Source organism: Leptodactylus fuscus, chromosome 3 (assembly GCF_031893055.1).
Source record: "Leptodactylus fuscus isolate aLepFus1 chromosome 3, aLepFus1.hap2, whole genome shotgun sequence".
In the NCBI taxonomy this organism is placed as follows: Eukaryota; Metazoa; Chordata; class Amphibia; order Anura; family Leptodactylidae; genus Leptodactylus; species Leptodactylus fuscus.
The window spans coordinates 85049047-85060982 of record NC_134267.1 but is presented as its reverse complement, the minus strand read 5'-3'; the positions used below and the strand labels follow the sequence as shown (position 1 = coordinate 85060982).

General features: G+C 42.0%; 1 protein-coding gene across 1 annotated transcript in view; it reads right to left on the bottom strand.

The window, feature by feature from the left end:
• Window positions 1–919: 919 nt before the first annotated feature.
• TAGAP (T cell activation RhoGTPase activating protein) overlaps window positions 920–11936 on the bottom strand; it is a 110413-nt gene continuing 99396 nt past the window's right edge. Inside the window, exons 6-14 of the mRNA XM_075267872.1 lie at window positions 10448–10532; window positions 10306–10359; window positions 6715–6781; window positions 6233–6393; window positions 5449–5610; window positions 5009–5118; window positions 3847–4042; window positions 2869–2983; window positions 920–2394 (exon numbers count right to left, since the gene is read on the bottom strand). Of these exons, the coding sequence (XP_075123973.1) occupies window positions 1160–2394; window positions 2869–2983; window positions 3847–4042; window positions 5009–5118; window positions 5449–5610; window positions 6233–6393; window positions 6715–6781; window positions 10306–10359; window positions 10448–10532 (2185 nt within the window). The 3' untranslated portion in view covers window positions 920–1159. The remainder of the gene's footprint in view (window positions 2395–2868; window positions 2984–3846; window positions 4043–5008; window positions 5119–5448; window positions 5611–6232; window positions 6394–6714; window positions 6782–10305; window positions 10360–10447; window positions 10533–11936) is intronic.

The following is an 11936-nucleotide window of genomic DNA, read 5'->3' as shown; positions in this document are numbered from 1 at the left end:
CACCTGTACCATTCATGAAATGTTATAAAAATGTGTTTATAACTTGAGGTATGTGCTAAATATAATGATGGCAAATGACAAGTGTAACTGTTTGGGTCCATTCACACAGAGTTTTTTAGTGAGGATTTTGACAAGGACAAAATTTGCTTCAGGAATTAAGAAATGTTTTTTTCCTCCAGCACAGTGTATGGACCATGAAAAAACAGCTAGCTGTTTTTCCACGTGGTTTTTGCCAACTCCGCGTGGATTTTCTGCCTCCCATTGACTGCGTTGGTTTATGCAGGCGGAATCCGCCTGAAGGAAGCTTTTTTTTCCACTAGCGGAGAAAATCCTCTAGCGGAAAAAAAAAGCTAGTGGAACCCATAGAACTCTATGCGAAGGAATTTTTTCCATGTGGATTTTCAGCACCAAAATCCTCACCAAAAAATAGAAAATTTGCTAGACTCCTTGTCCCCACCATCATATTACAATGAATAAAGTGTTCTAGCAATGCATTGAATATTTTACTATGTACCCTGTATCTAATCAACTTCAAGCAAAAGAACTGAAGAGTTGCTTTAAAAATCTTCTTTTAATAAATCTGCTTAAAATTACAATAAGAAACAAAATTCATAGAATTGAACGAAAGTGCTTTAATGTAGTGTCAATATATCAAACCATAGGTTGACTTCTATCTAAAGTTTCACATTAAAATCTAATGTGGGATAGTGATCAGGTTAAACATGGATACATAAAGACATAAATATCATCACGACACTTAGCTTGAGAACATTGAATAAAGTGACAAACAGAGGCATATATTGAGGCTCTTGTGGTAAATGCCTTCCAACAATGATGTATCATTTATATTGCTGATCTAATAAAGGGAGGAGACCCCTTATGAGCCCCCTAAGGCTCCTGGCCCTGGGTGCATCTGCATCCTCTGCACCCCCTCAAGTTACACCCTTGGTGTTAACTGTTCTATGGAAATATCCTCTTGACAAAGATTTTTTTACACAATGTTGCATAATAATAAAGTAATATTCTATGCAACAAATCTCTGGTGCCAATTTCTAAATATATTAAAGACTACACACAAAATCACAAAGCAACACCACGTGAAATACCCTTTTACAGTATGTACTATTTTACAGTATTTACAACATAGCAATGTAATTGTTTAAACATAAGACTCCTTTGCATACTGTATCTGATCATATATCTCAAAGATTGGCTGACTGCACCTTCGACTTATACATTCGTGCTTGCTCCTGTGACACGATTCTGACTTGGTCCTGACAAGGACTGAGTTCATCTTTTCAGGCTGGCAGTCGGTCTGGATTCGTTCAGAAGCACAGTCCATTTTTACATCAATAACAGAGCTTGATCTATTGTCCTCATGAGAAGCATTCTGTGTGGAATCTGCTGAAGGTCCATTAGAAATGGAAGGTGTAAGGCAGTCATTGTTTGAAACACTGTCTCTCATGGTTTGCACAGTCATGCTATGACTATAAGAGGTTACATTTTTGTAGACAGCTTCTTCATACGAGGGAGGCTTTCCAGGATTTCTTTGGTCTACCATCCTGAATACTTCATCTACAGATAATTTCCGAGCAGATTGCCTTTTTCTTATAGCATGTGGCTGTTGGACAGTTGTGTCCCAAGAACCATCACACTCACCTTTGCTCCTATATCGAAAACTCCGGCTGAATGCATTTTTTTGTAATCCACCAGCATTGTCTCTATCAGGGCCCCAGCTTTGTGTCTTGGTTACCAATTTTTTGTGGTTTACATAAGAAAAAGAATTTGAGTGTTTTTTCATTTCTCGACCAACATTGATGACATTGCACTTAGTAGATAAAGACTTGTGCCTTGACAAATCATTTTTCTTTGGACTTGAGGGGGATACAAGTGGAGAACTAGTAAAAACAGAGGAGTCTGAAAAAGAGCTGTCAAGAGAACAGCTTGAGGATGCATTGACTAAAAGGTCATTAGTGATATTTGGGTCATAGTTGGTATTAATTCTCAGACCTTTTGGCATATTCCTCTTATACATAGCTCGATCAGAGTATTTCTCAGGAGGAATAGTGGGCAGCTTTTCATCATGAGAATGTAGACTTTGTTTCCGGATGGCAACATCATCATGACTTCTGGTTAGCTTTGTTTCTGACATTGGCATATCATTCTGTGAAGGGAAAATGAAAGGCTCCGAACATCTTCTGTCCATACTACAGATTTTGTTCCTAAAGTGGGCTATTGGCAAATCTGAGAGAGGCATATCATAGGGTATTGAGCCATCCTGATTTTCAGTTATGCTGTGTCCTCGCTGCCCATACTGGTATCCGGTGATGGCATGACCCTCGTGGTCTGGGTCATTGCTATCATAGGCAGAGTCATTGTGATGAAAGGATAATTCTGCAAAAGAGAAAGTATATTGCTTACTTCTTGTATATGTATATTTTCAGATATTATTGATATCCTAGTTTTTATTTCATGCCATTTGCTGTATTTCAGCTTCATCTACAGGCAGTTTAGAATTTTACAAAATGTAAAGAATTTGCTGCAAAAATTGCTGCAGGTTCAATGCACATTTTCTCCATGAATTGCAAGGGCTGAAATCCACTATGAAAATCAGCACCGCAAACTGACTTGCTGTGGATGTAAAATCTGCTTTGCAGGTCCATTTACCCTACAGATTTCTATATAGCATGTCTTTGACATTTAGTAAAAGCTCATCCACTTTGCTGCTAAAAATTCTGCAATTAATTGAGATTAAACAAGATTGCCTCAGTACCTTCAAAGTGGTAAAACTTCAATAAGGCCTATAGTTTAATATAATATTATTCACATATTAGAAGATGGTTGTACAATATCGCCATCTTTACACACCTGGACTAGTAATGTTTTCCAGAGAATCCTCTTCCAAAGTGCTTATTAGCTGGCATACGTTGTCACCGAACAATTCAGAGCAGTGATCTATAAAGAACTCAACCAGAGCTGTGACCTGGGAAAATAAATGCACATGGATGTAAGTCTACAGGGAATCAAAACACAGAAACGGAGAGAGAGGGTAGGCCAAGAGAGAAAAGTAACGGTATGCAAACTTCCGCACAGCTAGCGCGACGGGAGGCCGATGCAGTGTATCCCGCTCCTGATTAGGCCCAAATAAATGAGCCTATACAAGAGTGTGTACCGAACTGCTGACACCGCGGCTGAATTCATGGCAAGATAGGGCATGATGGTTCTTTTTTCCAGTACCAGCTAGTGGAAAAAAAAGCGTGCGGCTCCCAATTAAGTCAATGGGAGTCGTTTTTGCAGGCGGATTTTGAGGCGGATTCCGCGTCAAAATCCGCCTGCAAAAATGTCCGCGTGAACATATCCTAAGAGAAGTAAGTAGAGGAAATCAAGCCAGGAAGTGGAGAAACGCGCGTCGGGCGCACCAAATCTGGGTAGGCTCGCTATTATTTTTATATCAGTGCTCTGTGCTTGGTCTTTATAAGCATTCACCTTATTGTGGGTTTACATTTATTCATATCTATGTCACTGTGGTTCACTTCACAATTGTTATTATATGTTACTATGTAACTTTTATTATATGTTATTGAATTGAGTGAATTAGCTGTGGTTGCACATTTTTCACATTTATGACCTTGCCTGCTTTACTATTTACATGGTACAACATTGAGCCTCCCATATTATGGTCATTATTGGTTTCTTTTGGTCCTTCCCATATTTATTACAATATTATTTTTGTCATATCATGTTTTTATGTATTTCAATAAAATATTACATTTTTTATCTATAAGTGATCCTGTCATTTTGACATAGACTTTAACATTCATTGTTAAAACAAAACTCTTTTTTTACCTTTTCATTCAATTCTTTTTGAGTTTCAAGAGGGAGGTTTTTATCAAACTGAGCGATAAGCATGGTTGGAGCAATGCAGACGGCTAGGTTTCTGGAGTCCATCTTGTTAATGTTGGAAGCGTTACTAATATGATGGAGAACGCAGATCAAATGTTGCAGCAAAATCAAATTTGGTTTTGGTAGTTTCTCTGCAGCACTATAAAATAGAGAAAGAGAAAGAAGTTAGAATTTATGCAATTTACTTCAACCATTCTAAAAATTCCAACTCAAGTACAAAACTAAAGACTTCCTTCCGAAAGAGGAACTAGAATGTAAAATTTTTGATCAAAAACTCCCATTCAGACTGAGACAGACTTTTATCCTCAAAATGTGCTTGCTGAAGTAGCAAAGAATAAAGGATCTTTACAGCACAAACCCACTGTAAGGTTACGGTTGTCTCAAATTACAATATCTGCAACTGTGGCTCTGTTCGGGCAATTGCAAGGAATAACTAAGTAATCTATAATGCATATTTTACTGGTAACCACATCCATGATTATTCACACATCACATGACTTGACAACATTCTGAATATAATAACACTCAGCATCAGTTTTTCTCAACCTGTTCAAGCAAAGTACCTCCTAGTGAGAAAACACAGTGCTCCCCACATATAACAAAACGGCCCCCACATATAATGGCTCCCAGACTCAGGGTTGTTTGAGGAGCTAGTGGTAAACTGCTTCATTTACTTACCACTGGGGCAGATTATGGGCCCAAGGATGTTAAGAAAGACCCCCATGATCTTCTGTCCTTCAAAGGTGGCATCTTTATGACACTTGACCCACAGATCTTAGTGGTCCCTGATGTCCTGTCTGGAGGCCGGAAGAGCGCAGGGGGCAGCGCTGGAGCCCAGGAAAGGTGAATAACACTGTCTGTAATGCTTATTCACCTTTGCTGAGCCTCTGCTAGTTATACTATATTATTATAATAGTTTGGTGATGGTGAACCGTATAAACTAACATTAGGGATGGGGGGCTCTCTCTGTGAAGTGTAGACCTAGGGACAGCTGGATGTACCCTCAGGGGTACACATACCCTGCCTTGAGAACCACAGCTGTACATGCTGCTACAATATGCTAAGCAAATATAGTGACATAAAATAAGGTTACAATTGTACCTACCATTTTATCTCCTCAATTTTTTCTTCCAAACTTGGCTTCTCCAGTGCACACATCCACTTGTTGTAGAGTTCAGAGGACAGTAGTTGGTTTGGGATGCCTCGTAAGAAATCCTGACATTGAGAAAATATTATTAGAAAGTAGTATTTGAGTAAAGAAAAGCAAACAGATTTATCAGCAACAAACCTGTATTCTTTGATTTATTACTTGGAATACTAGAGGTCATGCAGTGCATATGACCAAGGTGCTGTGTGCAAGACAAGCGCCCACAATAAACTCTGCCTTGGCCAGGTTACTTAGAAGCAGAGCTATGGCAGGAAATGAATTATTTGCACCAGATAACAGAAACCCTAGTACAACTCTGCTATGTTTCCACAAGCAGCATTATTATATATAGGCTATATAAAGTAGATTATGGTAAAGTGCATACTTGTCCAATTTACCTTAAATACAACAGCCAGTAAGTGCACAGGTTTGCTTTTCAAGTCCAAGTTTTTTCCATAGTTCAGATCGTCTTTGAGTTCTTTGCGAGCTCTCTCATTTGCCGCTTTGCGAAAAATTCCCTCTGTCTGTGGACCTTGAATTCTCAGGATTCTTAATATGTCCTAAGGAGAAATAAAATAGTAGTTGTTAATGCACTTCAAGACATTTGTAATTCAAGATTTACAGAAATTGCTCAAGTCAGCTATTAAATTCTATAACCTGGGTTCACAATCTGTGGTACATTTACCCGAGGGAGTTAAAGGCGTTTTCCAGGCTAAAAATATTGATGACCAATCCTAAGGACAGGTCATCAATATCAAATTGGCGGGGTCTGACATCAGGTATTGTCACTAATCAGATTTCAGTAGATCATACACAGACAATGTAGCAGGAGGCAGATGGAAGTGTTCTCTATGTGGTGGCCAGACCAGGTTACTGCAGTTTAGCTCACATACAAGTGAATGAGAAATGATCTGCAGTAGTCTAATGGCCACTAGAGAGCAAAGCCGTCTGCTTCCTGCTCTATTCTCGATGTATCAGTTGCTGAATTGTGGCGATGCCAGGTTACTAATACATACTACACCCAGTAATAGCACCAAACATTAGGACAAAAAGAAAGAATTTTCTGGGTTTGTAGAATTACATTGCAACATTGTATATCGCGTGATCTCTCTAAGCCAGACATAGCCCATGAATAAGTGTGGCACTGCTTTTTGGAAGAAATACCTGTAAATTCTTACTTACAAGTATTGGTTTAGGAAGGTTGTCCTCCTCACAGATAATGGACAAAGGTTGGTCAAATAAAGTAGTCTTTAGCTCTGGTGAACTTGAAGATTCTGACAGTGTAGAACTTCGCCTGAATGTAAAGGGCCAGGAGATGACAGCTTTTCTCTTCTTGTTACTTTCTGTGCAGTCCAAGGAAAAGACACATATTAAATGAATTTTTGTGGTAAATCATAGAAGAAATATTCTCCTTAAATTTGGTAAAGTTCTGTCTTTTTTCAGCATGGGCACTTCACTGACAATACGTCAACCGATGTGACACTTTTCAACTGCTTGTTTAACATCACCATTTTTTTACATGTACATATATGCTAAGGAACTCTATAATGTATTGCAATTCACTAAAGTAGTCATAGTAAAATAGTTAGATATTTCCACTGATTCGCTGAACTATGACATGACCCGCACAGCATTCACATACTGTAAGCTGTGATTTTACTCACCAATGACATGGCAGATGCCCTCTTCACTGATCATGTCTGCCAATAACTGGTATTTCTTGGCATCTACCTGTGAAAGAGAAGGAACAGTTGTCACAAATTCTGTTGAAGTCAATGAATGTTAACATCTCATTCATGTACAAGATGTGAGCAAGTATGCTTTCATTCATTGACAGTAAAGGACTGATTCTAAAACCAGTGGAGAACTGATATACAATGCACTGTAATGTATTAGATACTGATACGGTGGGGGATCTTTGTGCATATTTTGTAATGTTAATCTTCCCCCCTGGTGCTACCACCATGCAGCTATGAATATTTCCCACTGTGCCACCTTGTTTAACATGACTTGCCCCCTGTTTTCTTCCACTCATGTACAATTCAGCACAATAAATGACTAGAGGAGATGTAGCTGCTAGAGATGAGCGAACAGTGTTCTATCGAACACATGTTCGATCGGATATCAGGGTGTTCGCCATGTTCGAATCGAATCGAACACCACGTGGTAAAGTGCGCCAAAATTCGATTCCCCTCCCACCTTCCCTGGCGCCTTTTTTGCACCAATAACAGCGCAGGGGAGGTGGGACAGGAACTACGACACCGGGGGCATTGAAAAAAATTGGAAAAAGTCATTGGCTGCCGAAATCAGGTGACCTCCTTTTTAGACGAATAGTGGATTTCAAATCCGGGTCATATGAGAATGTGAACTTTGTGACTATGAGACAGGGATAGCTGTACAGGCAGGGATAGCTAGGGATAACCTTTATTTAGGGGGGAATGTTATTAAAAATAACTTTTTGGGGCTCTATCGGGTGTGTAATTGTGATTTTTGTGAGATAAACTTTTTCCCATAGGGATGCATTGGCCAGCGCTGATTGGCCGAATTCCGTACTCTGGCCAATCAGTGCTGGCCAATGCATTCTATTAGCTTGATGAAGCAGAGTGTGCACAAGGGTTCAAGCGCACCCTCGGCTCTGATGTAGCAGAGCCGAGGCTGCACAAGGGTTCAAGCGCACCCTCGGCTCTGATGTAGGAGAGCCGAGGGTGCACTTGAACCCTTGTGCACCCTCAGCTCTGCTACATCAGAGCCGAGGGTGCGCTTGAACCCTTGTGCACACTCTGCTTCATCAAGCTAATAGAATGCATTGGCCAGCGCTGATTGGCCAATGTATTCTATTAGCCTGATGAAGTAGAGCTGAATGTGTGTGCTAAGCACACACATTCAGCTCTACTTCATCGGGCTAATAGAATGCATTGGCCAGCGCTGATTGGCCAGAGTACGGAACTCGACCAATCAGCGCTGGCTCTGCTGGAGGAGGCGGAGTCTAAGATCGCTCCACACCAGTCTCCATTCAGGTCCGACCTTAGACTCCGCCTCCTCCGGCAGAGCCAGCGCTGATTGGCCGAAGGCTGGTCAATGCATTCCTATGCGAATTCAGACTTAGCAGTGCTGAGTCAGTTTTGCTCAACTACACATCTGATGCACACTCGGCACTGCTACATCAGATGTAGCAATCTGATGTAGCAGAGCCGAGGGTGCACTAGAACCCCTGTGCAAACTCAGTTCACGCTAATAGAATGCATTGGCCAGCGCTGATTGGCCAATGCATTCTATTAGCCCGATGAAGTAGAGCTGAATGTGTGTGCTAAGCACACACATTCAGCACTGCTTCATCACGCCAATACAATGCATTAGCCAGTGCTGATTGGCCAGAGTACGGAATTCGGCCAATCAGCGCTGGCTCTGCTGGAGGAGGCGGAGTCTAAGATCGCTCCACACCAGTCTCCATTCAGGTCCGACCTTAGACTCCGCCTCCTCCGGCAGAGCCAGCGCTGATTGGCCGAAGGCTGGCCAATGCATTCCTATGCGAATGCAGACTTAGCAGTGCTGAGTCAGTTTTGCTCAACTACACATCTGATGCACACTCGGCACTGCTACATCAGATGTAGCAATCTGATGTAGCAGAGCCGAGGGTGCACTAGAACCCCTGTGCAAACTCAGTTCACGCTAATAGAATGCATTGGCCAGCGCTGATTGGCCAATGCATTCTATTAGCCCGATGAAGTAGAGCTGAATGTGTGTGCTAAGCACACACATTCAGCACTGCTTCATCACGCCAATACAATGCATTAGCCAGTGCTGATTGGCCAGAGTACGGAATTCAGCCAATCAGCGCTGGCTCTGCTGGAGGAGGCGGAGTCTAAGGTCCGACCTGAATGGAGACTGGTGTGGAGCGATCTTAGACTCCGCCTCCTCCAGCAGAGCCAGCGCTGATTGGTCGAGTTCCGTACTCTGGCCAATCAGCGCTGGCCAATGCATTCTATTAGCCCGATGAAGTAGAGCTGAATGTGTGTGCTTAGCACACACATTCAGCTCTACTTCATCGGGCTAATAGAATGCATTGGCCAATCAGCGCTGGCCAATGCATTCTATTAGCGTGAACTGAGTTTGCACAGGGGTTCTAGTGCACCCTCGGCTCTGCTACATCAGATTGCTACATCTGATGTAGCAGTGCCGAGTGTGCATCAGATGTGTAGTTGAGCAAAACTGACTCAGCACTGCTAAGTCTGCATTCGCATAGGAATGCATTGGCCAGCCTTCGGCCAATCAGCGCTGGCTCTGCCGGAGGAGGCGGAGTCTAAGGTCGGACCTGAATGGAGACTGGTGTGGAGCGATCTTAGACTCCGCCTCCTCCAGCAGAGCCAGCGCTGATTGGCCGAATTCCATACTCTGGCCAATCAGCACTGGCTAATGCATTGTATTGGCGTGATGAAGCAGTGCTGAATGTGTGTGCTTAGCACACACATTCAGCTCTACTTCATCGGGCTAATAGAATGCATTGGCCAATCAGCGCTGGCCAATGCATTCTATTAGCGTGAACTGAGTTTGCACAGGGGTTCTAGTGCACCCTCGGCTCTGCTACATCAGATTGCTACATCTGATGTAGCAGTGCCGAGTGTGCATCAGATGTGTAGTTGAGCAAAACTGACTCAGCACTGCTAAGTCTGCATTCGCATAGGAATGCATTGGCCAGCCTTCGGCCAATCAGCGCTGGCTCTGCCGGAGGAGGCGGAGTCTAAGGTCGGACCTGAATGGAGACTGGTGTGGAGCTATCTTAGACTCCGCCTCCTCCAGCAGAGCCAGCGCTGATTGGTCGAGTTCCGTACTCTGGCCAATCAGCACTGGCCAATGCATTTCTATGGGGAAAAGTTAGCTTGCGAAAATCGCAAACTGACAGGGATTTCCATGAAATAAAGTGACTTTTATGCCCCCAGACATGCTTCCCCTGCTGTCCCAGTGTCATTCCAGGGTGTTGGTATCATTTCCTGGGGTGTCATAGTGGACTTGGTGACCCTCCAGACACGAATTTGGGTTTCCCCCTTAACGAGTTTATGTTCCCCATAGACTATAATGGGGTTCGAAACCCATTCGAACACTCGAACAGTGAGCGGATGTTCGAATCGAATTTCGAACCTCGAACATTTTAGTGTTCGCTCATCTCTAGTAGCTGCCATTACTTTGTTCTTTTTTAAGAGGAAACATTCATAGTCGCTTCCTCCATTCACAACAGATTAAAAACATCAATGACTCACCTCTGTATGACGTTCTATTAAGGTATCCATGTTGTTGGCAACAAGAGCTTTAGACTATAATGAAATGAATAAGAATTATTTGATGATGACGCTGATGTCTGAATAAGGTATACAAGTTAAAATCATAAAGTCATATACTTACAGCATTGCAGCCTGTGAGAACCTTCATCAGTAATCCTGCACAAGGGATAGTAGTTCCTTCAATGCCACCAACTTCTCTTATCTGCCTATAAACAGAAATTGTGTGGTTAGCTGTCAGAAAGATCACGCTATGGACTGTACATTCTGTACATGAGATGGCCCTGGGTCTATTTAAAGGATTCTGGGCATTTGCAGAAGACAATCCCCAAATAACAACTTACACCAACAAAAGCATCTTCTTTTAGTTTAGTCCTAGTAACACTTTATAAAAATGACAGAGCAGAGGAAGGAAAATCTTACAACCAAATATAAAAACTAAACACTGCTCAATCCTTATTATGGTAAAGTAGCCTTTATGTTAAGTGGCACTACAAGTGTAAACCTGCAAGATGGTGCATTTTTTTTTAGTTAAATCCAGGAATGGATTGAGCAGAAGGGAAAAATATAAGAACTTCCTATATATTTCCCATATATTTTATAGACAATCTTGGCTTTGGCTCAAAAACACAGCAAAAAAGTTGTGCAACAAAAAAAAATTCCATAACCTGTGGCCTTAGTCCAGAGGGATTTTGTTATAGAATAGGGGATAACTTGCACTCACTGGAGGTCCAAACGCACAGACCCCCACTGATTAGGAGAACAGGGGACTTTTGTTCCCCATTTTGTGCAGTTCCTTTAACCAATAAATCTACTGTCACCTGTGAGCGCTGTGTGTTGCCTCTCTTGAATCCTATCCCTTCCCAGTTGGTCCCCAATCGGTGTCCATGAGACGTGCTGCTCCCTCTGCCTGTATATAAACTTTTATACGTGGTTGTGAGCAGTGTCACAACCACACCAGGTGAGAGGCCAATTGGGTCAATACTACCATTCTCTTATATACCTTCCATTGAAACTCTACGTTAATCTACACTATAAGTTTGCTCGGTGTGTACTTTTTTTGTTTTCATTCTGTATGGAGAGGTGGTAGAGCAGCACACACACTTAGACATTTATTTAATGGCAGTGCTGGGGATAAGTGATCCCACTGAAATGAAAGCCTGACCAATAGCTGATCAGTTCAGGGTCTGTGTGTAGGACCCCCACCAATCTGATATGGTGGCTATATCCTGAGGATAGTTCACCAGTATCAAGAATGGTCCCCAACCTGAAAAAACCCTTTAGGCTAAGACCCCATGAAGTAAATCACTGGAAAAAAAAAAACCCAAAACAAAACCCTGTTTTCTCAATGTAGGGAAGGGGCCTAAAGGACTCCAATTTCTCATAAAACTAATTCAATACAATATTATATTATACTAACAAAACCATTGAAAAGCTGCAATTCTCAGCACAGCCATTGGGTGTCAGGACATAGATGAATATAAAATAGACAGCCTAGATAGAAGGCTGCTCATCTTATGACACAAGTATCTGAAAAGTACAGTCAAGAGTAAGGGTAAGAAAGAACAAATCTGGAAATTGTCCTCTGCAATAGGTCGATTCTGTCATATTTT